The following is a 24,769-nucleotide window of genomic DNA, read 5'->3' on the forward strand; positions in this document are numbered from 1 at the left end:
ACTACGTATTGACCAGAATAGGGAATCAAACCAGACACCGTCAGGAGGAACGGGTAGTTTCCGTTTCCCAGATGCATTACCACTGCCCTCTCGTCCTGCACTACCTCCACCTTTCACCATCTTCAACAATCCTCCAAAGACAGACATACCTGGCCACTCCGGCCACACAGTCGAGCTCGACCTCAACAGGCAGAGTGTTCTTCAGCCAGTCGAGCCCAATGGATTCTTCATTGCTGAAGTGACTGAGGAATCTAATGACATCCGAGACCAGCCAGTCACGGCAGGTTCCAGCAATCATCCGGTTCACAGAATTAACAGCTTCTACGATGTACGGCCAAATGCAATAAATGGTCCAGAACTGCAGGCAGTGCTCATCCATCAACTTACTCAGCAGGTTCGTAGTGCCTTTCTATAATTGATACCGTTATAGTAGTCTGTAGTTTTATTTTATCCATGAGAAAGCTGTCGAGTCCTAAAATTCCTTTATTTTCTGCACAACATATTTTAGGAAATAATTCCCATTTCAAGTATGTAGAGTATTATGATATGTTTGGTGTAATGGGAGAGTTGCTGCATTAGTATGGTGCATTACTATTTCTTGTTGTCCTCTTATGCATAAACTCGTGCATATTATGCATCACTTAAACAGTGGATAGTTCCCAGTACACCTTAAAAACAAACACATTAAAACCAATAGTATGAACATACCTCAAGCCTCAAGATACTTGACCCAGTGACTGTTTTGGTCACAAGTAAAAGGAAGTTTAGAGTTTAATGTTGGCCCGATGACAAGGTAATTAGCAACAGAACACAAGCTTGGCTTGGACATGAATGGAGAGGATAATACCATGTCTTTTCCCAAACCATATAAAATTTAAATTTGGGTGGAATGGAAGTTCCTCTATAAAACAATTGTGTATATTTTTACTGAATTTGCTTTTTCCCACTTATTTTGCTGTTCCTTAGTGTGCAAGCTGTGAATGCAAGCAGTTGCTTACAAGATCTTACTAACACTAAGAACAGTAAAGGGGCATGTGTCATATGTTTATAATTTATGAAACAGGTGGCTAGAGAATGTTTCACTGTTTCAGGCAATAAGCTGAGATTTTTAAAGGATCTGTACCACAGCACTCTAGTTCAGATGTGAAAGCTTTTTGCAACAGCAAAGCCTGTATCAAAGCACACAGTGAATATTCAACTGTAGGCCTCAGAGTAGAATGTTTTCCATTTTAAATGAGAAAGTACAGCTGTGTATTGGGATACCTACAATGTGAGAGTCTGGGATACACAGCTCAGCCAGGCAATGTGTGTGCGCCTCAATGGGTAGTGGTAGCCATTTCAGCTACACACAGCTCTGTTTCTTCACGATATCTTTGTTCCTTATTCTTATATACTCAGCATTCAGCATTCACAGAGGCGAAGGGTTGTTCTTAATGTATCATTCATTTGACTTACGTGCATAACTAGCTCAGACATTTCATACCAAAACAACTGCACCCCACTACTATCGTCACCAAGATAAGGCCTTGCTAGGTCAGACTAAACAGGTCGCAACTGCAAGGAATTGATAGTAACTTGCATATCTCAGGTACTTTTTTGATATGTCAATATAATTACTAGTCAGGGCAAAAAAATTAAGATGTTCTTAGTTCATCTACTCTGACAAAACTATTTTGCACACAATTTACTGTATCATAGTCATCTATAATTATCTGAGGAATGCACGTTTGATTTATTCAAAAATGTATCCTCCATATACTCTCAAACCACTTACTGAATACATTATATAATTTTCATGAAATGTGAAGCTGCTTCCACGGATTCAGAGCAATTAGCACACATTCCATTTTTTAAGAAAAGAAGATAACTGAAGAGGTTGGTAGAAGAAAGTGCTAACACAAACAAGACTTTTTAGAGCTATTGGGTGTTTTTTAAGTACAATGTAAATACAATGATATGAAGCAGTTGATATAGTGGACAGTTCTTTCTAGTCGTACATATGGAGCTGCTTATTCCAAGCATGTGGTTCATTTGAGAACACAACAGATAACACGAGCAGACTAATCCTTTTGAATTTGTGGGCTATCACTTTCTTCTGCTGACTTCTTTGGTTGTAGCCAGACAACAACTGTATGCAAATGATTGCTTTGGGACTCTTGTAAAATGGGTGCTCTGTAAACTATCATGTTGTTGCTGTGGAACCAAAATCCCTTACCAGTTCACTTTTGGCTGCTACTCCTAGATCCTGTCAAACAGCTTAGGAAGATATCACTGACCAAACCAACCTGCAGCTACTATTATAGCTTCTGACATATCAAAATACAGTATAGGGTCACACATCGCCACTGTGCTAGATAAATAGTATGCAATACAGTGTCATGGAATGGATGAACCCAATTGGTTCATTTGTGTTGTGTCGTGGTCTTAAGTTCAAAGACTGGTTTGACGCAGCACTCCATGCTGCTCTGACCTGTTCAAGTCTCTTTATCTCCAAGTAATACTGCAACCTACGTCCTTCTGAATCTGCTTCTTGTATTCATCTCTTGTCCTCCCTCTGTGATCTCTTGATGCCTAAAACATTTCCTAGCTACCGATTCCTTCTTCTAGTCAAGTTGGTTCATTTAATATGGTCAAATTATGAACCAATCAGTTAACAGTGCTAGAGAGTCCTACGAAAAAAAATTGAGTAACAGATAAAAGCTGCATGGCTAATTCTATGAAAGAAACTGTGGTGAACATTGCAAATTTCATTAATCTTAGGTACTATAATTTCAAACAGAATGCAAATGAAATTAATTTTAATTGTTCTAAATACCATGACTCTACATTAACTGAATTACAAACATAGAGAAATTGCTGTCATTTATGAAGTATTACTTTACATTTCGTAACTAGTTTTTCAGCTACTTCAGGCTCATCTTTATACAGATCGTGTGTACCTTTACACAATCATACAGTGTGACAGTTATTGAACTACATGAAAAAAAACATAAACTAGTTACAAACTACAGCATGCACACACTTTATTCAACATGTAAACATCACTATGGATATTTGAATTTAGGTTATGGCACGTTCTATATGCCTGCCATCATTGGCAATGATGTGGCGCAGATGAATAGCAAAATTCTGCATGCCCGTTGAAGTGGCGGAACATCGATGCTGTCGATGAACTCCTGAATGGCTGTTTTTCAGCTCAGCAATGGTTTTGGGGTTATTGCTGAACACCTTGTCTTTAATATAGCCCCACAAAAAGGAGTTGCATGTGTTCAGATCCAGAGAATATGGTCACCAATCGAGGCCGATGCCAGTGGTCTCTGGATACCCCAGAGCCAGAGTGTGGCCCCCACTGTGCTCCTCCAGGACATCCAACACTCTCCTGCTACGATAGGGTGGAGCTCCGTCTTGCATGAACCACATCTTGTCAAATTCAGCGTCGCTAGATAATGGGGATGACATCATCTTCCAAAACCTTCACGTACAATTCAGTAGTCACCATGCCATCATGGAATATTGCACCAATTATTCAGTGACAGGACATTGCACACCACACAGTCATCCATTAAGGGTGAAGAGACTTCTCAATCACAAAATGCCGATTCTCAGTCCTCCAAATGCGCCAATTTTACCCAGTGACTAACCCATCCAAATGAAAGTGGGCTTCGTCACTAAACCAAACCACATTTACAGCGAATATATTACTCCAACAAATTCAATCTTTTTTTTATAATTAGGTAGCAATGTATTTCACACACGTTTTAACAAAACAATAATAGTGGCAAATAGTTTACTATCTAAACCAATAAATATCATTTAACTTAAAATGGGCATCTTATTATTTGTTAGTACACATTTTTTACCCTGAACTCCAAAACAGTTACCAAAAACTACTTTACGCAACACCAAATTTTACGAATTTGTCAGTGAAGGACCCAAATTCTCCTTTTATTAAGCGATATTCCATTCACTCAAACCCCCTCCTGCCCCCCATTAGCCAACCCCCCCCCCCCCCCCCCCCCCCGGACCGACTTCTAGAATCACCCCCGCCGACACCGCCAACATTGTCACCAGTAACATTACGCGTTCTCTCAAACTTGCAGATCAAATTCTTGATTGTTAGCACACTTGGACCAGATGTCTTCAGCTTGAGCTCGGTCACAAACTTCCTTTGAGCTGCTGTTGGGCTGTTATTGCTTGCATAGTGGGCCTTCCCAAGTGCTATATACTTGGTCATACTCTACCACGACTTTTTCACATGCAAATGGTTGTCAACAACAAGGTGTGTGCACATGCACATACTAATTCCCATCATGCCCTGTGGCCAACTGAGCAGTTCGAATGTCTTAACACAAACCGTTCAGAAGTTATAACGATTTTATTCCATATAGTTCAATAACTGTCACCCTGGACTGAAGAGTATGAAGCAGCATACTGGAGCTTTCTTCATGCATAAGAATGGGTGACACTGGTGTTAAAGTCCCACTGATAATTTCCACAGTCATTGTCTTTTAGTTGCAGAGTTGGGCACTGTACACTACCATTTACCTTTTGTTTCTGTAACTTTGTAAAACACTGTGTGCCTTGGAAGGCTCACAAGTTCATGACATACAATGTTTTACATTATAACAGAAACAAATATTTCATGTGAGTGACACTGCTCAACTCTGCAATTAGAAGGCGATGACAATGATCACTAAAGCTTCCAGTGAGGTTCTTCAAACCAATATCTCGTATACGCTATAGTAAGCATTGATAAATGGCTTTGATTTGGATATATCTTACAGAATAACTGTCATACATTAACAGCTTTCTGATCTGCTGCTATGGAAAGGCTAACAGTAGTGTGCAACTTTATGTTCTAAATATGAAATTGCCTGAAATGATTGGTCACCATTGTCCATACTTATAATTCGAGAATATAAATATTTTTGTGAATCTGAACAACTCGACAAACTGAACGTGACCACCATTACACAAGATAATTCCAATAACCATCAGGAAGGTATTTCAGCAATTTGGGTACAGTGTTTTTGAACAAGTTTCCTCCATCGGTTTGTCTTGGTGATTTCCTCCCTCACCAAAGCACCCCATGTTCTTTCCAGGTATCTTTAACTTAGCCTAGTTATCTCTCTTCAGATGTTCAACTGGTCTTCATCTGATACGATCCTTTCCAAGTACTGGAGGGGAATATGGTTGGGATGCATCCATTTCACATGGCTAACCCACTTCAATAATTTATCCATTTTATTGTTTGTTGAGCTCTGTGGCTGTGGATCATGTTATTTTAAGAACTACAGCAACCAACCACATTTTTACATTTTGTTATTTATCCCAACATACCTTTTAGACTTTCATCCACTTTCAATTGGTGCAATACATATTTCAGTATTCCATTAGTACATCGTTATAGGTGTCAACTGCAGTTTGGATGCTGCAAAACAAAACTGTTATTTTCCACAAGTCATGTGCAGCATCCATATTGCAACCAATATTCATAACGATATACTAATTGAAGATTGTATTACGTACTACGCCAACTGAAGATGGGTGAAATCCAAAATGCATATTTGCACAAATAAAACTACATGACAAAGTGGGTGATTGCTGTATTTCTTTAATATTACAAACTTCTTCAGTCTCACTGTAGTCAGCCTTCCCTCCACGGTCACTTCCAATGCAGTTCTATACTTACATCTTCATTTTTGGACTTGTCTCTCTCTGTCTTTAGTACAGCATGTCTAAGGTATATAATTACACACGAGCTTATTATGTATCTTTTTTGTTACGACCATAATATATTATGGACAGAAAGCAAGTTTCGAACATGGCTTGTTATGTTGTTAAGAGGAACAATCCGATTCCAGGTAAGTGTTTGTATTACACTGAAGAGCTTGTATCCTTTAGTTACCCTGTTCAGAACCTAAACATTGTCACCTTCTTCACTTGCAACAACATACTCTCATCTTCTGCCTCTTCACATACAGAGTTTCTCCAGGAGGAACAGTGAGTTCAGGGATATGACAGAAATGATCATTCGAAGCAAAAAAAAGTCTAGTAAACATGGGCTCTAAAATTTGTAACAAGAGCTATGAGCACCTAAGATGAACATGTGCTCATAGTTCTTAAGGTACACATTTTAGTGCCCACATTTACTAGACTTTTTGTGCTTCGAATGATCATTCTTGTAATACCCTGAACACTAACCATTCCACCTGGGACAACCTATATAGGTTACATGGAGTGGGTTTTTCACTTGTTTTCATTATCTTGTTTTTTGCTCAGAGTTGACCCAGTCTCTTTGAATTTGATGTTCCACAGATATAAATTCCCCTCATCTCCATATTGGTTTCACTCAAATGGTGATGACACCCATAAATATTATAGCATTTAGGTCTTCCTTTTGCATTTCCTTGACATCTTTACTTATGGAACCCAAGGGTATGGTGAAGAATAGTGGAGAATGAACAGCCCTGCTGTACACCTCTCTTTGTTCTAAGCCATTCCGAATTTTCAAACTCTTATTTGTACATTGCTGTCACAATTATCACACACCATCTGAATTTTTGTAATTACAGGATGGAGGACAGTGTTCGCAAAGCAACCCCTTTATACCTCAGTGTACTGTCAAGTGTCTTCTCCACATCTAGGAACACACTATGAATGATACACAATAACCCAAGAGCTGGAACAGGAAATCAAAGCAACACACAATGAATGAGCACATGAATGACACACACTGCCAGAAATATGTGCACATTCATTTATGTCTAGTGAAAGTAACAGCTGAACTTGAGTCGTACAAATTTTCTACTGAACAACTTAGCACTATATTATGAAGCTCACTGTTTTATTCTGCACGATCTGGGTTGCACCTAACACAGCCAACTAAAGTATTTTTTCCTTGGGATTTTCAGAGTACTGGAAAGCAAGCTGAGGCTGGTCACAAAACGAACTGGATGGTGGACCACGATGAGGTCATACCTGGAGGAGCCACACAGCCCAAAGAGATTGTCAATGCAGCAGTGGATCCTACAGTGGAACCAGAAACAGATATCGTGACCGCAGACGATGTCGACGAAATGGCAGCCGTGAGGGAGGATGACAGCGTAAACAGGGACAGTGCCGAGTCTGACGACATCGCTTGGCTGTCTCCGTCAGCGAGGTCAGCAGTCACAGCCGGCGGCACGGTGCTCGGTGCAGCACTCCTCGTCTTCCTGGCAGTGCTGGTCGGATGCCGCGTGCGACAGCGGAGGCGCCGTGCCCGGGCTCGTTCGCCCATGATCCTCGACCGGGGGGCCACGCTCGGCGCCAAGCGTAATCTCGGGGGCACACTCGTGCTTCCGGGTCACAAGAGGAAAAAGCAGGAGGGCAGTCAGCAGCAGTACCTAGAGGACGACTTTGCCGAGCCTCCGAGGAGGTACTATCTGTGGAGGACCATTCGCAAGACACTTCAGTACAAGTGATAGTGGTTACAAGACGAGTACAGGACATCAATAGATGAGCTGGGCGGTAACTTGTGTTAACTGCTTTGGGCTAAAAAAGAACAATGCCGAAGGTACACAACCATCATTTCTGCCACATTCTCTCCCAGTGATTCATTTATGTGTGGATTATATTACTTTGGCTACATCAGTAGCCAGCAGTTTTACCACAAGATGGAGAATGGACAAATCTTCAAACCTCTGGCACATTACTCAAGTGAACTGATGTAAATAAGTTGTCTCTTATATGGACAACAAAGACCCAAAGTGTTGGCACCTGTGTGACTTCCATTGGATTACCAAGTTGGACATTAAAATGTGGCTACCTTCCACAAAAGCCAAGTTTTCGGAAGTGGAATATGTAGGCCATTACTGTCAACTTACTCTACTTGCCACAAGGATGTTACATATAAACTCAGGGTAAGGATACTTTCCTCATTTCACTGACCCTGACAGATGGATCATCCATCAAACTGAGTTTGACTGATCAGGCTGACTGTTTAGCATGTAACTATAAGAATCACAGAAGAGCGGGAAATACTGCCAGCAACACTTTACGAACTCTCAAAAAGAGAGCCATACCAGTGGTTCTGCATGAATCAGTCCACGCTGAGTACACCCCCCTGGAACATAGGCAAATTCCAAGAAGTTAGGAATGCTCACTGTGAAAAAACTGGATGATAGGAGTGTGTCTTTTCTGCATTTCACAATGCTTGACAACAGGAGAAAGTACATGCACCTATGGTTTCATAACCTAACGTCTACACAGTCTAACTCAGGAAGGTGTATCACACATTCATACTTCATGCAGGAATCAATTCTGAGCATCACATGTCTTAGGTAGAATAATAATACCTTCAAGTCTCTTGACCAATGTTTCCAAAGACCACAGAAATATTCTTAATGGAAATACTGTAATGGTACCTCCAACAGAAACAGCTAGAAGAAAAGTGATGGTTCACAAAATACACATTTTTAAAAGGAATTCCTGTCTGGCTATGCAGTGGGTGCAACATTTCAACAACTTTCTGATAACTGAGTGCTTACTCATTTTTTATGACGTTACAAAGTTAGTATGAGCACACGGGAGGAGAAACAGTAACCCAGACTGTTTTTTTTGTGTGTAAACATTTGCCAAATGCAATGCCATTTTCTATGTGGTGATTGTGATGATAATTACACATTCTAGTTTCCTTCTCAAACTATTTTTGTACAATTATTGTCAATATGAATACTTAAATGTTTTGTATTAATTTATTATAATAAAAATAAAATGGACAGTATGTCAAACTTCATATTGCTTTCATTATGAATACACTCCTTTATGATTTAGTTGCACATATAAACATAGTTGCATATAGAGTGCATCACAACTACAGAACATACACACATTTCATACAGAATTCACTATAGTCCTTCAACCAGCAATATACACAGCAGACTTCTTATATGCAGAAGAAATCAGTCATATACCCTACGGCAGGATTCCTCAAATCTAAACCCTGGTTTTCTTTGAACATGCATGATGATGAAGTTAAGAATGCTGTCCTTTCAGTTTGCTTTCAACATTTACGACAACCCAATGACTTTCTTCTTTCAATTTTCAATGTATATCTTAATACAAGCTCCAACACTGCCATTGTGCGTGTAGTTATCATTATCTTAAACAGTTCAAAATTTGGCATAATTCACATGGTCTTGTCATTTAATTAGGACTAATTTATGGTTAACAAACTTTAGGTTTTCTAATACCATATTAAAAAGAAAATATAGGTTATTTCTGTGAAAAGTTGCACTGGAAACAGCAACCACCTTCATCTGACTAAACTAAGTTTTATCAAACTGAAGATTCAAATGAGAAACTGTTACTACTACAAAAAGATATAATGGTTGGCCAATAGTTACCCCAAGGAGGCCAAAAAATACCAAAATTTTTGTACAAAACACTTAAAATACACCAGACAGCGAGGTCTGGGTTCCTTTCCACCTAGGATCTGAGTGACCCACCTCCGCACCTACCCCTACAATCTGAAGCCTCCACCAACTAATTCCTCTTTTCTCCTTGCAGACGGAATGTTTAACCACAATAATTTATTTATTTTTTTTTTTTTATTTATTTATTGATTTATTTAACCTGGCAAGATTAGGGCCATCAGGCCCTCTCTTACATCTAACCAGGCATTCTACTTATTTTACATTCATATGTTTTAGTAGGCATGTTAAACTACATCTAGTACAAAAAGTGAAAAACAATTTGAAAGGTACACCTGGAAAAATACATACATATAGAGTTTATATTCTTAGATCACAAGTACTGTTATAATTAGACATTATTGAACAGACAGATTTGAGATAGGAGTGCTGGCAGCAGGGAGTATGAGGGAGACTCATGGTGAAGGGAGGAGAAGAATAGAGAGACATGATGAAACATAATTAAGGAAATATAAAGGAAAAGAATATTGCGTGGCTAATAGAGATAGATGAAGAGGAAGGCATCTCAGGAGCAACATAGGAGACGCTAGCTTTGCTATTTGACATATGAGGGGATTGTCCTTGTACAGTAATTTTGTGGAGAACTTTATGAGGATGATAGTAGGAAATGCTTCAACTTCTTCTTAAAAGCAGCAGGAGATTGAATTTTGCGCAAGGTAAGGGGCAGTTTGTTCCAGAGGCGGACAGCGGCAACTGAGAAGGAGTTTGCAAAAGTTTTTGTTTTGTGAGTGGGCACAGTTAGGATACCAAATAAGAGTGACCTCGTGTTTCGATTGTGATGACATGACAGGTTTTTAATCTCTGAAGCAAGGTACTGGGGTGTTTGCGCCTCGAGGAGTCGGTGGAGTAGACATAGAGTGTGGTAGTCGCGCAATTTGTCCGGCCGCAGCCACCCTAGCTGGGAGTATGAAGCACTAACATGATCGTATCGGCGAATGTTGCAGGTGTAACGCACACAGGCATTCATGGTTAGCTCTAGCCGTCTTTTGTTTTCACTGCTCATGCCTTGTTGAATCACATCACAATAGTGGAGGTTCGGTAGAACGAGTGCTTGCACGAGCTGGCGTTTCAAGTCCTGTGGAAATATGTTCCGAAACTTTTTGAGAGCATAGAGACAAGCAGACGTCTTTCGGCACACTGCGACTGTATTCTCCGCCCAGTTGAGATGCTCATCCAAAGTTACACCCAAGTTCTTCACTGTTTTCTGATATGGTATTGGAGTACCGTCGAGCAGAATAGGAGGTAGCCGTTCGCGGAAATCTGAACTTATTAATTTCTGATGGGCTATTAAGATTACTTGCGTCTTTTTTGCATTTAGTTTAAGCCCCAGGTTTTTCGCCCATGTCACTACTGAAGACAGATCATCGTTCATCTGAGCGATTGCAGTGTTTACATCTTCAGGTCTGACGCTTAGGTAGAGCTGGAGGTCGTCGGCATAGAAATGATATTTACAGGAGGACAGAACCGATGAAGTATCGTTGACATATAAAGAAAACAAAAGTGGTCCTAAGACTGATCCTTGTGGCACTCCCGAGGAAACATGTTTCCATGAAGATTTTTCATTTACGCAGACAACACACTGCTGTCTGTCTTTTAAGTAGCTTTCAAACCATCTCATTGCACTTTCAGAGAAATTAAGCTGTTGCATTTTTCTGAGCATTATGTCAAAGTTAACAGTGTCAAAAGCTTTGCTGAAGTCCAGTAGCGTCAATATTGTTGCCTTTCGATTGTCGATGGCATATTTCAGGTCATCAGTTACTTTAATTAGAGCAGTGTTTGTGCTGTGATGTTTACGGAAACCGGATTGAAATTTGTCATATAGGCTGAATTCATGCAAGTGTTCAGTGATTTGGTCATGAACAATATATTCAAGTGCTTTGGAAACAGCAGGCAGTATGCTAATTGGTCGGTAATCACTAGGCAGTTGCGGGTTTTCGATCTTAGGGATGGGTCGAATTAGGCTTCTTTTCCATGCAGTGGGATATATTCCGTTCACGAGGGAAAAATTAAATATGTCAGTTAAGACAGGCACTAAGATATCGGCAACATTCTTAATCATGGTTATACCGATACTGTCGTTGCCTATTGCATCAGAAGAGATTCTCATTATTGCTTTTCTTGCCGTATTTGTTGTTACATGTTTTAGATGGAAGGTATCGTTGTTAGTTATCCTGTTTAGGGATTCTTGTGGACGGTAATTATCAGCTGTACTGGTATTCAGAGGTGCAGAGAAGAATTCATTTAATTCGTTAGCTGACACATGAAAAGTGGTTTCCGATTTTGCCTTTCCGACCCCCAAGCTACGGAGATTCTTCCATAGAGTCGTGGGCGTCAGATCGCTGCATACAAGGGAGCGAGCGTGCCTGATTTTAGCATTGCGAATGCATTGTTTCACTCTGTTCCGTAGCTTTCTATATTCTTCGAAACGCTCGGGTTTCGGATCTGCCTTGAAACGCCTGTGGGCAGCATCCCTATTAGTCATCATTTGACGTAGTTCAGCTGTCAGCCATGGAGCAGGAGATTTTCTTACACGGATTGTGCGCACAGGTGCATGTTTGTCATAGAGGGCAGTGAGTTTATCACCAAGTTCATTAATTTTGCCGTCGATTGTGGGTTTTCTGGTTATTTGATGCCATGAGATTTCTGAGCAGTCGGCTGTTAGAGCGTCAAGGTCAATACGTTTCATGTTCCTACAAGTTATGTAACGCGATTTGATCCTTGGGGGCTGCACAGAGTAGGCCAGGAATATTACATCATGTGCTGAGAGGCCAGGGGCCGATGTTTGACCAACATCTCTTACTTTATCAGTCTGTTTCGTTGCGATTACGTCTATAAGAGTATGACTGTGCGCCGTATGGTGTGTAGGTTGTAATGGAAGAATGTTCATGCTATTGCAACTAAACAGTCTTCTTAGGTTTATTGCGGAGGGAGTGTCTCTTAGCAGGTCTATGTTCAAGTCACCCATTACGATGACATGTTCGTATTGACACTGAAGTGAATGTAATTCCGACTGGAAGGAACTCATTGAGCTTATTTTTGGCGGCTTGTACACGACGCCAGTCAAAAATTTCCGACTTTGTATATTTATTTCAATGAACATGAATTCAGCCTCTTTTTCTTCAGCAGGATTTGACGTACATAAGACTTTCGCTTTGAGGTCTGTTCGTATATACGCGCCGACGCCGCCACCTCGCTTTTTTGATCTGTCTGCCCTAAGAAATGTGTACCCTGGGAGATGAATAGATGCAGAGGATATGTGTGGTTTCAACCACGTTTCGGATAAGAGGATTACGTGGTAGTTTAGTTGGTTGAAGAGGAGGCTAAGTTCTTCGTAATGTGCAGGTAAAGACTGGATGTTGCAGTGAGCTGCTAAAAGCTCTGACGCGTTCCGCTGAGCAGCCCGAAGTAGGGTGGCAGACTGGTTTGTCCCTTTGTTAGGCACTACCTGCCGCGAGGGGCACTGGCCGCTGCTTCCGCCAAGTGACATAACACAGGGCTGTCCGAGATTTTGCGCGCCCTGTGTGTGACACCGCGAGTGCCGAAAGAAAGGCGACTGCTAGAGATTTCCTGAGGTTGCGGGAGTATAGAAAATGGATTAGTGGTATTCGGTGCAAGGAGAATATGACCAAAACAGTGACGGCTGTGTGTCACTGTGTATCCTCTGTCGTACGAGGAGAAATGTAATTAGCGTATTTGAAACAGCTTAGGGTGGAAATAAGGGAAAAGGGAGTGATTTAAGAGGCCGATGCTGCCAGCAGAGAGAAGTAAGCTTAATAATTAATAGATTATCGTAGGAAGCTAGAATTAAATTGAAATTTACTAAAGTGATGCTGGTAGTGATTATCGTAGGAAGCTACAATTAGATTGAAATTTGCTAAAGTGATACTGATAGTGATTTTTGTTATGAACAATTTAAACCGAAGAGATGGGTGATTAATGAACTAAAGGAGAGACTAATAATTGCAATAGAACTAATTCAGAACGGAAGAGAATAAACTGAGAAAATGAAAAAAGTATTAGCAGTAACTAAAATTAAGTAATGGTTAGAGCTACAGACACAAAAAAATAGTGAAAAGTTAATACAGTTACAAAAACAATTAGTTGAAGGTACAAATATGGGTATAATTAAAAAATTAATAAAATTACAAGACTATATCTGAGTATAGGGCTGTTACAATTTGCAAATGGTGTTAAGTGGTAGAGTTCTGTGGCTCCCAATTGTATTACTTGAAGAAATGCGAAAACTGGCTACATTTTTGTGTAGCTTTGTTAATGGTGAAAGATGTTATGGCTCCCCCCCTCCCCTTCAATCAATATAACACATGTATGCGTTCATCATTATTAATGTAACGGTCAGGTGTGCAAGTGAATACTATGTAGGGCTGGAAGAGCCATTCTTCTATAGGCCGGCTCAAAGTGTTGTGAGTTTGATGGGTGGAGCGGTTATGGTGCGAGAGCTAAGGTGGCTGCAGCAAGATAGACAGACATGCTTGAAAACTCTTTCTTGTTCCAACAGGATACAGGAATTCAATTGTTGGTGGCTGAGCCTCAGATTGATCCATGACATCCATGTCCAATGAATGGTAAGGTGGTGGTTTTTATTTATTTTATTTACACTTCTAGTTCCATAGGACCAAATTGAGGAGCAAATCTCCAAGGGCATGGAACACGTCAGTACATGAAATTACAACATAAAAGTAATAACAGATAAAATAAAATGTTTATGGACCCAAAAGAAGTCAAGCCATAAGTTTAAGTACACGCAATCAACAACATAACAAACAATCTGAAGCCTCCACCAACTAATTCCTCTTTTCTCCTTGCAGACGGAATGTTTAACCACAATAATAGTGGTAGAGTTCTGTGGCTCCCAATTGTATTACTTGAAGAAATGCGAAAACTGGCTACATTTTTGTGTAGCTTTGTTAATGGTGAAAGATGTTATGGCTCCCCCCCTCCCCTTCAATCAATATAACACATGTATGCGTTCATCATTATTAATGTAACGGTCAGGTGTGCAAGTGAATACTATGTAGGGCTGGAAGAGCCATTCTTCTATAGGCCGGCTCAAAGTGTTGTGAGTTTGATGGGTGGAGCGGTTATGGTGCGAGAGCTAAGGTGGCTGCAGCAAGATAGACAGACATGCTTGAAAACTCTTTCTTGTTCCAACAGGATACAGGAATTCAATTGTTGGTGGCTGAGCCTCAGATTGATCCATGACATCCATGTCCAATGAATGGTAAGGTGGTGGTTTTTATTTATTTTATTTACACTTCTAGTTCCATAGGACCAAATTGAGGAGCAAATCTACAAGGGCATGGAACACGTCAGTACATGAAATTACAACATAAAAGTAATAACAGATAAAATAAAATGTTTATGGACCCAAAAGAAGTCAAGCCATAAGTTTAAGTACACGCAATCAACAACATAACAAACAATCTGAAGCCTCCACCAACTAATTCCTCTTTTCTCCTTGCAGACGGAATGTTTAACCACAATAATAGTGGTAGAGTTCTGTGGCTCCCAATTGTATTACTTGAAGAAATGCGAAAACTGGCTACATTTTTGTGTAGCTTTGTTAATGGTGAAAGATGTTATGGCTCCCCCCCTCCCCTTCAATCAATATAACACATGTATGCGTTCATCATTATTAATGTAACGGTCAGGTGTGCAAGTGAATACTATGTAGGGCTGGAAGAGCCATTCTTCTATAGGCCGGCTCAAAGTGTTGTGAGTTTGATGGGTGGAGCGGTTATGGTGCGAGAGCTAAGGTGGCTGCAGCAAGATAGACAGACATGCTTGAAAACTCTTTCTTGTTCCAACAGGATACAGGAATTCAATTGTTGGTGGCTGAGCCTCAGATTGATCCATGACATCCATGTCCAATGAATGGTAAGGTGGTGGTTTTTATTTATTTTATTTACACTTCTAGTTCCATAGGACCAAATTGAGGAGCAAATCTCCAAGGGCATGGAACACGTCAGTACATGAAATTACAACATAAAAGTAATAACAGATAAAATAAAATGTTTATGGACCCAAAAGAAGTCAAGCCATAAGTTTAAGTACACGCAATCAACAACATAACAAACAATCTGAAGCCTCCACCAACTAATTCCTCTTTTCTCCTTGCAGACGGAATGTTTAACCACAATAATAGTGGTAGAGTTCTGTGGCTCCCAATTGTATTACTTGAAGAAATGCGAAAACTGGCTACATTTTTGTGTAGCTTTGTTAATGGTGAAAGATGTTATGGCTCCCCCCCTCCCCTTCAATCAATATAACACATGTATGCGTTCATCATTATTAATGTAACGGTCAGGTGTGCAAGTGAATACTATGTAGGGCTGGAAGAGCCATTCTTCTATAGGCCGGCTCAAAGTGTTGTGAGTTTGATGGGTGGAGCGGTTATGGTGCGAGAGCTAAGGTGGCTGCAGCAAGATAGACAGACATGCTTGAAAACTCTTTCTTGTTCCAACAGGATACAGGAATTCAATTGTTGGTGGCTGAGCCTCAGATTGATCCATGACATCCATGTCCAATGAATGGTAAGGTGGTGGTTTTTATTTATTTTATTTACACTTCTAGTTCCATAGGACCAAATTGAGGAGCAAATCTCCAAGGGCATGGAACACGTCAGTACATGAAATTACAACATAAAAGTAATAACAGATAAAATAAAATGTTTATGGACCCAAAAGAAGTCAAGCCATAAGTTTAAGTACACGCAATCAACAACATAACAAACAATCTGAAGCCTCCACCAACTAATTCCTCTTTTCTCCTTGCAGACGGAATGTTTAACCACAATAATAGTGGTAGAGTTCTGTGGCTCCCAATTGTATTACTTGAAGAAATGCGAAAACTGGCTACATTTTTGTGTAGCTTTGTTAATGGTGAAAGATGTTATGGCTCCCCCCCTCCCCTTCAATCAATATAACACATGTATGCGTTCATCATTATTAATGTAACGGTCAGGTGTGCAAGTGAATACTATGTAGGGCTGGAAGAGCCATTCTTCTATAGGCCGGCTCAAAGTGTTGTGAGTTTGATGGGTGGAGCGGTTATGGTGCGAGAGCTAAGGTGGCTGCAGCAAGATAGACAGACATGCTTGAAAACTCTTTCTTGTTCCAACAGGATACAGGAATTCAATTGTTGGTGGCTGAGCCTCAGATTGATCCATGACATCCATGTCCAATGAATGGTAAGGTGGTGGTTTTTATTTATTTTATTTACACTTCTAGTTCCATAGGACCAAATTGAGGAGCAAATCTACAAGGGCATGGAACACGTCAGTACATGAAATTACAACATAAAAGTAATAACAGATAAAATAAAATGTTTATGGACCCAAAAGAAGTCAAGCCATAAGTTTAAGTACACGCAATCAACAACATAACAAAAGAATCACCTTTCAAGGAACTCCTCAACAGAATAGGAGGCGTGACCTACGAGGAAATTCTTCAGTTTCGATTTGAAAGCACATGATTACAACTAATATTTTTGAAGTCTTGTGGTAGCTCATTGAAAATGGATGCAGCAGAGTCAAGGAAGTGCGATCCAGATGCAGACTGGATTTCTGCAGAGTATTAACTGAGTGAAAGCTGCTAATTCTTGGGAATAAGCTGATATTGTTAACAAGAAAGGACAGTAAAGAATATATATAAAGAGAGGGCAATGTCAAAATACACAGGCTAGTGAACAGCGGTTGACAAGAGGTTCGTGAACTTACAACACTTATTGCCCGAACTGTCCATTTCAGAGCCAATAATATCCTTTTGGAATGGGGAGAGTTACCCCAAAATATAATACCATACAACATAAGTGAATGAAAATAAGCAAAGTAGACTAATTTTCGTGTCGACTGATCACTTACTTCAGATACCATTCAAATAGTAAAAATGGCAGCATTATCCTTTGAACAAGATCCTGAATGTGGACTTCCCACGACAGTTTACTATCTATCTGAATACCGATAAACTTGAACTGTTCAGTGTCCCTAATCATATGCCCATCCTGTGAAATTAAAGTATCGGGTTTTGTTGAATTGTGTGTTAGAAACTGTAAAAACTGAGTCTTGCTGTGATTTAGCATTAGTTTATTTTCTGCAAGCCATGAACTTGTCATGAACTGCACTATTTGAAACAGAGTCAATGTTGCACACAACTTCCTTTACTACCAAGCTAGTGTCATCAGCAAACAGAAATATTTTAGAGTTACCCATAATACTAGAGGGCATATCATTTACATAAATAAGGAACAGTAGTGGCCCCCAACACTGATCCCTGGGCATTCCCCACTCAGACTCCACATCCCAGCCATTCTCAACAATGTGAATAATGACCTTTTGCTGTCTGTTGTTAAAGTACGAGGTGAACCAATTGTGAGCTACTAATCATATGCGTAATGACCAACTTCTGGAGCAATATTTTGTGATCAACACAATCAAACACCTTAGTTAAATCAAAAAACATGCCTAGCGTTCGAAACCTTTTGTTTAATCCATCCAGGACCTCACATGATAATATAGCATTTTCAGTTGTTAAACGACTTCTAAAGCCAAACTGTACATTTGCTAGCAAATTATGTGATATAATATGATCAATTATCCCTAAATACACAGCCTTTTCAAAAACTTTAACAAATACTGATAGCATAGAAATAGGTCTACAATTGTCTGCATTACCCCTTTCTTCCTTTTTATAAAATGGCTTTACTGCTGTGTACTTTAATTGTTCAGGAAACTGACCATTCTTAAAGGAATAATTACAAATATGTTTAAGTACAGGCCTAACACATGCAGCACAGTACTTCAGTATTCTACTAGGCACTATCATATTCACGAGAGTCCTTATCTTCAGTTGTCACAGCCCACGAAGCCTATGCCCCGTGCTGCGGTTAAGCGTTGTTCTCGCAGCCCCCATCCGTGACAGGATGATGGCAATAGCACGAACCCAAAATGCTGCATCCTTGTGTGGTCAGCATACCTCAGCAATACTGCTTCATATGCCAGTGTGATGGCCCGGTGGTGTTACGCAGCTAGCAGAGGGGCTGCGTACAGGACCCGCTGCCCGACAGCAGCACGGAGGCTCGGCTCAGCTGCATGCGAAGCTTGCTGTTGGACGGCAACTAGTGAGGTAAGGGAGGCTCCTGTGTATGAACGCCAGACCTGCCACATGGTGGTGGCTCAGGAGCAGGTAGCAGGGCAGCTCACAGCACGAGATGACATGGTGACAGTAGACGATTCGATGTTTCACCGTTGTATCGATCATCTGCCTGATAGATGGCCAGTACTTATACTATATAATAATGCATACCACGCTCGAAATCTTACAGGAATCAGTGAAACACAAGTAACAACAAAAAAGGCAGGGGCACCAATTCAATTAGTGTACTGATAAGGTGGGAATTTGGGTCTGATGGGAGGCGTGCTACATAAGTCTGTGCAGTTTTGATGACCACAGTGTCCAGATGACTCAAGCAGGAGATTCAAGTTCAACTATCAGCCCAGCACAAATTTTCAACTTTTTTTCCATTGATGTGAATCAATGTCCACTAGCAGTTACATGTCGTAATTCCTTTGTGCCTTGAGTACTTAAACTACCAAAGCAGTTTTGTTGTGGCACAACAGTTGAAGAAGTCACGTTTGGTCACATACCGAAAGACTATGTGACTGTAACAGACTCAGCACAGACCACCAGGAAGGCAGCGACGTGGTGGCCTAACACCGAGTCTCGTAAGTGGCCTGGTTGCAGCACTAAGCCCCAATATGGGCCACTTTATTAAATTGGCCACATTTTTAATGCTGCAGCTGCCTCCTATGCTGTCTCTTAACCCCGTGTTTCACATTTATATACGTAACAACTTCATCACATGACAAATGCTGCACTGCAACGGAATGCCAGCCAATCTAAAAAAAATTTTGAGCTATTTATATAAATGTTAAATAAGGAGTTACAACACACAGAATATAAGGCACTTGCAGTGTTCAAAATGCAGTCAACTTAATAATGATGAAGGTTCATTCCCCCAATTTAATACGGATGAAACTTACGAATATATCTTGTTATAAATAATATAATAGAGGGAAACATTCCACATGGGAAAAATATATCTAAAAACAAAGATGAGGTGACTTACCAAACGAAAGCGCTGGCAGGTCGATAGACACACAAACAAACACAAACATACACACAAAATTCAAACTTTCGCAACAAACTGTTGCCTCATCAGGAAAGAGGGAAGGAGAGGGAAATACGAAAGGATGTGGGTTTTAAGGGAGAGGGTAAGGAGTCATTCCAATCCTGGGAGCGGAAAGACTTACCTTAAGGGGAAATAAGGACGGGTATACACTCGCACACACACACATATCCATCCACACATATACAGACACAAGCAGACATATTTAAAGACAAAGAGTTTGGGCAGAGATGTCAGTCGAGGCGGAAGTGCAGAGGCAAAGATGTTGTTGAATGACAGGTGAGGTATGAGTGGCAGCAACTTGAAATTCTCCGCTAATTTCAAGTTGCCGCCACTCATACCTCACCTGTCATTCAACATCATCTTTGCCTCTTCACTTCCGCCTCGACTGACATCTCTGCCCAAACTCTTTGTCTTTAAATATGTCTGCTTGTGTCTGTATATGTGTGGATGGATATGTGTGTGTGTGCGAGCGTATACCCGTCCTTTTTCCCCCCTAAGGTAAGTCTTTCCGCTCCCGGGATTGGAATGACTCCTTACCCTCTCCCTTAAAACCCACATCCTTTCGTCTTTCCCTCTCCTTCCCTCTTTCCTGATGAGGCAACATTTTGTTGCGAAAGCTTGAATTTTGTGTGTATGTTTGTGTGTCTATCGACCTGCCAGCACTTTCGTTTGGTAAGTCACCTCATCTTTGTTTTTAGATATATTGTTATAAATAATGTTACATATAAAGTGACTGAAATCCTGTATTTCCCTATATCACTACCCACACTGCCTCTGGTGTCATTATGGCTTCAACATACACAGTAACTTTTCTAAGCCTTGAGAGACTATGGAGAATCTCACAAGAATTCTTGGACTCCTTGCAGTAATTGTCCCTCAATTTCTCAGGGCATGATGAAGCAACAAATGTCTTAGCCTATTTACCATCATTAGAAAATGCACAGATCAGAGATGGAAAGGAAAAGCCCTTGGAAATAACTGAAACGAAGACGCAAAAAATTCTGCATTATCAAACAATTAAGTGCCATTCAAAATAAAACAGAAAATGTTACTAGCACAGCACTCTGAAAGCTATAGCAAATACAAAGTACTCACCAATAAAGCTCGTATGTGAAGATATCTTTCAGCATCTCACTGGCAGGATCTGAATTGCTCTGAAACAAAAGTTACATAATTAATCACATCAAGATATGCTATGCAAAACAAAGGATTCTAGTAGAATGAAATCTTCTCAGTCTTCAAGCCACGTCAATTCGAATAAAGTACTCAAGCTTTCAATGGTCATCTCTGCCATTGTGGTCAGGAGTAAAATTACTGACCGCCAGGGCTGGTACAGTTTTCCACTTATATAGCTACGATTTGGCCTCTGGCACCAATAAGAGAGGGCCAAAACGAAGCTTTCCCGATAGGTGATTGGGCAACTTCAGCCTGGCACAGGACCCAGTGACAGTGTTACGTTTGAAACTGCCGCTCCTATCTTCCTACAAACGTTGTTTCCTTTTTACATCCAAAGCCTGCCCCCATGCTTTACTGATAGTGTATTCCTGGTCTCTGTCGAAACTGTTGCTGTTCATTCAGATCTCATCCACGTCTTTTATAATGGAATCCCAGTACATTCATGCATGAGCAAAGACTCTCAGGTTTTCAAATGTATTTTATGTCCATCTTCCAGGCAATGTTCAGCTATGACCGACTTGTCAAACTGCCTGTGTTTAAAGTGTCGCTTGTACTCGGTACAATGCCCTGCAACTGTGCAAATAATCTGATCTATATAGATGCTGCTGCATTCGCAAGGGACACACTAGACAACATAGCTCTTCGTGTACCCGATATGTATGGTGTCTATTGTGAAGGCAGTAACATCTATTTGTATATAGGTCAGACAATTCGCACAGTTGTAGAGTGTCATACCGAGTACAAGTGACATATTACAAAAAGCGAGCTTTACAAGTCAGCCATAGCTGAGCATTGCCTGGAAAACCGACACAAAATACTGTTTGAAAACACGAGAGTCTTAGCTCATGCATCAAAATATTGGGATTCCATTATAAAAGAAGAGGCTGAGATCAGAATGAACAGCAACAATTTTAACAGTGATCAGGGATACACACTCAGCAGGGTGTAGGGGCGTGGTCTGGATGTCTCTCATTTAAAGTTCAAATAAAAAGCAGATAAATCAAAATAAAGAAACTGTATCAAAATAAATAATGTCTAAGGAGTGGCGAGTTTTTTTTACACATATTGCCATAGTGATACATTACTACAGAGATATTATAACAACAAGAAAGGAATAGGACATTGCACATACAGAATTGGCATCCAGTTACTGTAAACTGTAATCTGTAATCTGTAAAACATTCCAACTATGCAGTGGACAGGTGAAGAACATGCTTACACCACGGAATCGCTTCTAGTAAACAATTATTTCGCTACTGCCGCCCAGCATGCTTTCTGGAGATGCTTCCAGATTCCCATTTGTGGGGAAGCTCCAGATTGGAAAACCATTAGCTCATGGGTATCAAACTTCAGAACGAGTGGTGACAGTTCAAACATGAGGAGAAAGGCCACACAGCATTCAAACTCCAAGAAACATTAAAGCAGTAAGGTGTTCATTTCAGCAGTCTCCAAAGAGATCTGCTTGAAAACACGCCAGAGCTCTTTAGTTATCTGATTATAGTGAGCATTTTGCAACAAGACTTGCAATTTCCATCCATATAGTCAGTCGCCGTTCAACAACTGTTTCAACATTATTACAACAGTTGTGTGAGGTCATTTTCCAACAAACTCTAAAATGTGCCTGAAAATGATGTGTTCCTTTACAGTGATGAAGCACTTTTTCACTTAATCAGGCTGTGTTAATTGTCTAAATTTCCGACAATTTTTGCAGCAAGACTCAATGCACTGCAGACTGACCAGGTATTGTTTCAACAGGACAGAGCCATTTCTCACACAGCTCAGATTTCTCTCCAAGTCCTGAGACAGCTTTCCACAAGCTTAATTTCTCTGTGCAATGGCATCCCCTGATCAGCACAAACACTGGACCTTACACCATGTGATTCTTTTTCCATGGAGCCATCTTAAAGATGAGGTATTGAAACATCAGCCAAAGACTCTGCCAGCCCTAAGAAATGTAAGACAGGAAGAAACTGGTCTTATTCCTGAAGAAATGCTAGTCGGAGTGAGGCACAATTCCTGAAATTGGATTCAATAACACACTTGTGTGACACATTGTTTACAAAATGGCAAATACCCACTGTGTAGATATCATTTATGTTCATACAGTTTTTTTTCTTCCATCTCCGTTTTATTTGAACTCTAAATTAGTGAGGATGTTGTGCCATACCTTGCATATTTGAGCTTGCTGCAGGCAAATCATCTGCTTTGCAGCTTACTTTGATTTTGTTCCAATAAGCTGAATGCTGCAGGATATTATTATATGAATACATTATACAACTGACTGCATTAAAAAACAGAAACGAACAATGACAAGGTTACCAGAACAGCTTCAAAGCAAAACACAAAGCATTCAATTGGCTGCCAAATCTGAAATACAACTGCAAATCACCGTATTCCATAGACAATAAGATTGAAAACCCAAAAAGAACTCCTGATTTTAACAGAAATGTGGCCAACATCGATAAGGTTTTAGTTTATTTTGTATCATACAAAGCTGCAAATTTTTATAAAATAGTCATGCATGGACAAAATAATGTTACAAGTAGTTTTTCAAAGTTGTTTTTTCTTCTTCTCTTTTTCATACAAACTTTGCTGCTACAGAGGTGTGGGAGGAGGAAGAGGCGATCTTCATAAGGGTTTACTTGTGGACAAGGTGATTGGGGTGGTTCAGGCAAGAAGGAAACCTGGGAGGATTATTAATTTAAGTGCTGATAGATTTGGTGCTGGAGCAAATATAATTACCATGGATACCTAGGCTGTAAGGAAGGGACATTGTGACACATACAATGGTGAGAGGGGAGGAGGGAACAGTGTGTGGATGTGGCAAGAAGGAAATCAAAATGCAGGAATGCAGTTTGTCATTTGGAGAGGAACCACATGAATTTCAGTTGAGGAAAGCAGTTACACTGTTGAAGTGGCAGAGCTTTTTGTCGAGATGAGACAACACACACAGTTGTCATCAATGAATCTCCAGCACAAGCCCAGAGAGAGGAGGGGAGGGCAGCTTGTAGGATTTGAGGAATGCCTCTTTCGAGTGGCCCATGAAAAGGTTCATGTTGGCATGGAATCGGGTCATCCTGGTTCCAATAGCCATACTCCTGATATGACTGCAGGGTGGCCTTCAAAGATGATTATGGAGGTGGCTAGCGTATCAAATGATGACTTTTTAGGAGACTTCCACAAAAGTGCTGAGACTGGTAGTGTTAATGCTATACCTAGAAATATTAACGCTAAAACTGTGAAGTTTGGAAGGTAGGAGGTGAAGTACTGGCAGAATTGAAGCTGTGAGGGCAGGTCATGAGTTGTTCTTGGGTAACTCAGTTGGTAGAGCACTTCCCCACAAAAGGTCATGGACCCGAGTGAGTCTCAGTCTGGCACATGAAGTTTCACTAAAATTAAGGTGTCTATTACTGTGAATAGAGGTGAAAGTAAGATATTGGAGACCTTGTTCTATTTAATGCAGATTCATTGCAAACAATTAACTGTCAGCTGTTGTTATTCTCTCATTCTCTGAGACCTTGCAGCCATCACAGGTTTGCACATTAGTTACAAGTGAAACCATTATATATACTACACAGATCACCCATTTGCTTACCACAATGTTTATTCAATCTGTTTGGTTTCCAGGTGCAAAGCCTGTGTACTATTTAAATAACGTGTTCGTCTGCACCTTATGGTCTAAGGGTTAGCATTCCTGTCTCTCAATGGCGGGGTATTGGGTTCGATTCCCAGCTGGGTGGGAGCTTTTCTTTGCTCAGGAACTAAGTGTTTGTATTGTCTTCATCATTTCACCTCATCTTCGTTACAAAAATGTGCAAGTCACCGAACCAGTATCAAATAGAAAGACTTGTACTATGGGGCCTGGAAAGCCCCAAGTGGGGTCTCCCAACCAATAACACCACACAATCATTTGA

The 24,769-nt window shown here is 40.4% G+C and overlaps 1 protein-coding gene across 1 annotated transcript in view; it reads right to left on the bottom strand.

The window, feature by feature from the left end:
• The window catches only part of LOC126210589 (actin-histidine N-methyltransferase), a 450,900-nt gene that overhangs the window by 353,988 nt on the left and 72,143 nt on the right, over positions 1-24,769 (bottom strand). Inside the window, exon 7 of the mRNA XM_049939857.1 lies at positions 20,775-20,833. Coding sequence (XP_049795814.1) covers positions 20,775-20,833 — 59 coding nt within the window. The remainder of the gene's footprint in view (positions 1-20,774; positions 20,834-24,769) is intronic.

Source organism: Schistocerca nitens, chromosome 10, assembly GCF_023898315.1.
Source record: "Schistocerca nitens isolate TAMUIC-IGC-003100 chromosome 10, iqSchNite1.1, whole genome shotgun sequence".
NCBI classification, from domain to species: Eukaryota; Metazoa; Arthropoda; class Insecta; order Orthoptera; family Acrididae; genus Schistocerca; species Schistocerca nitens.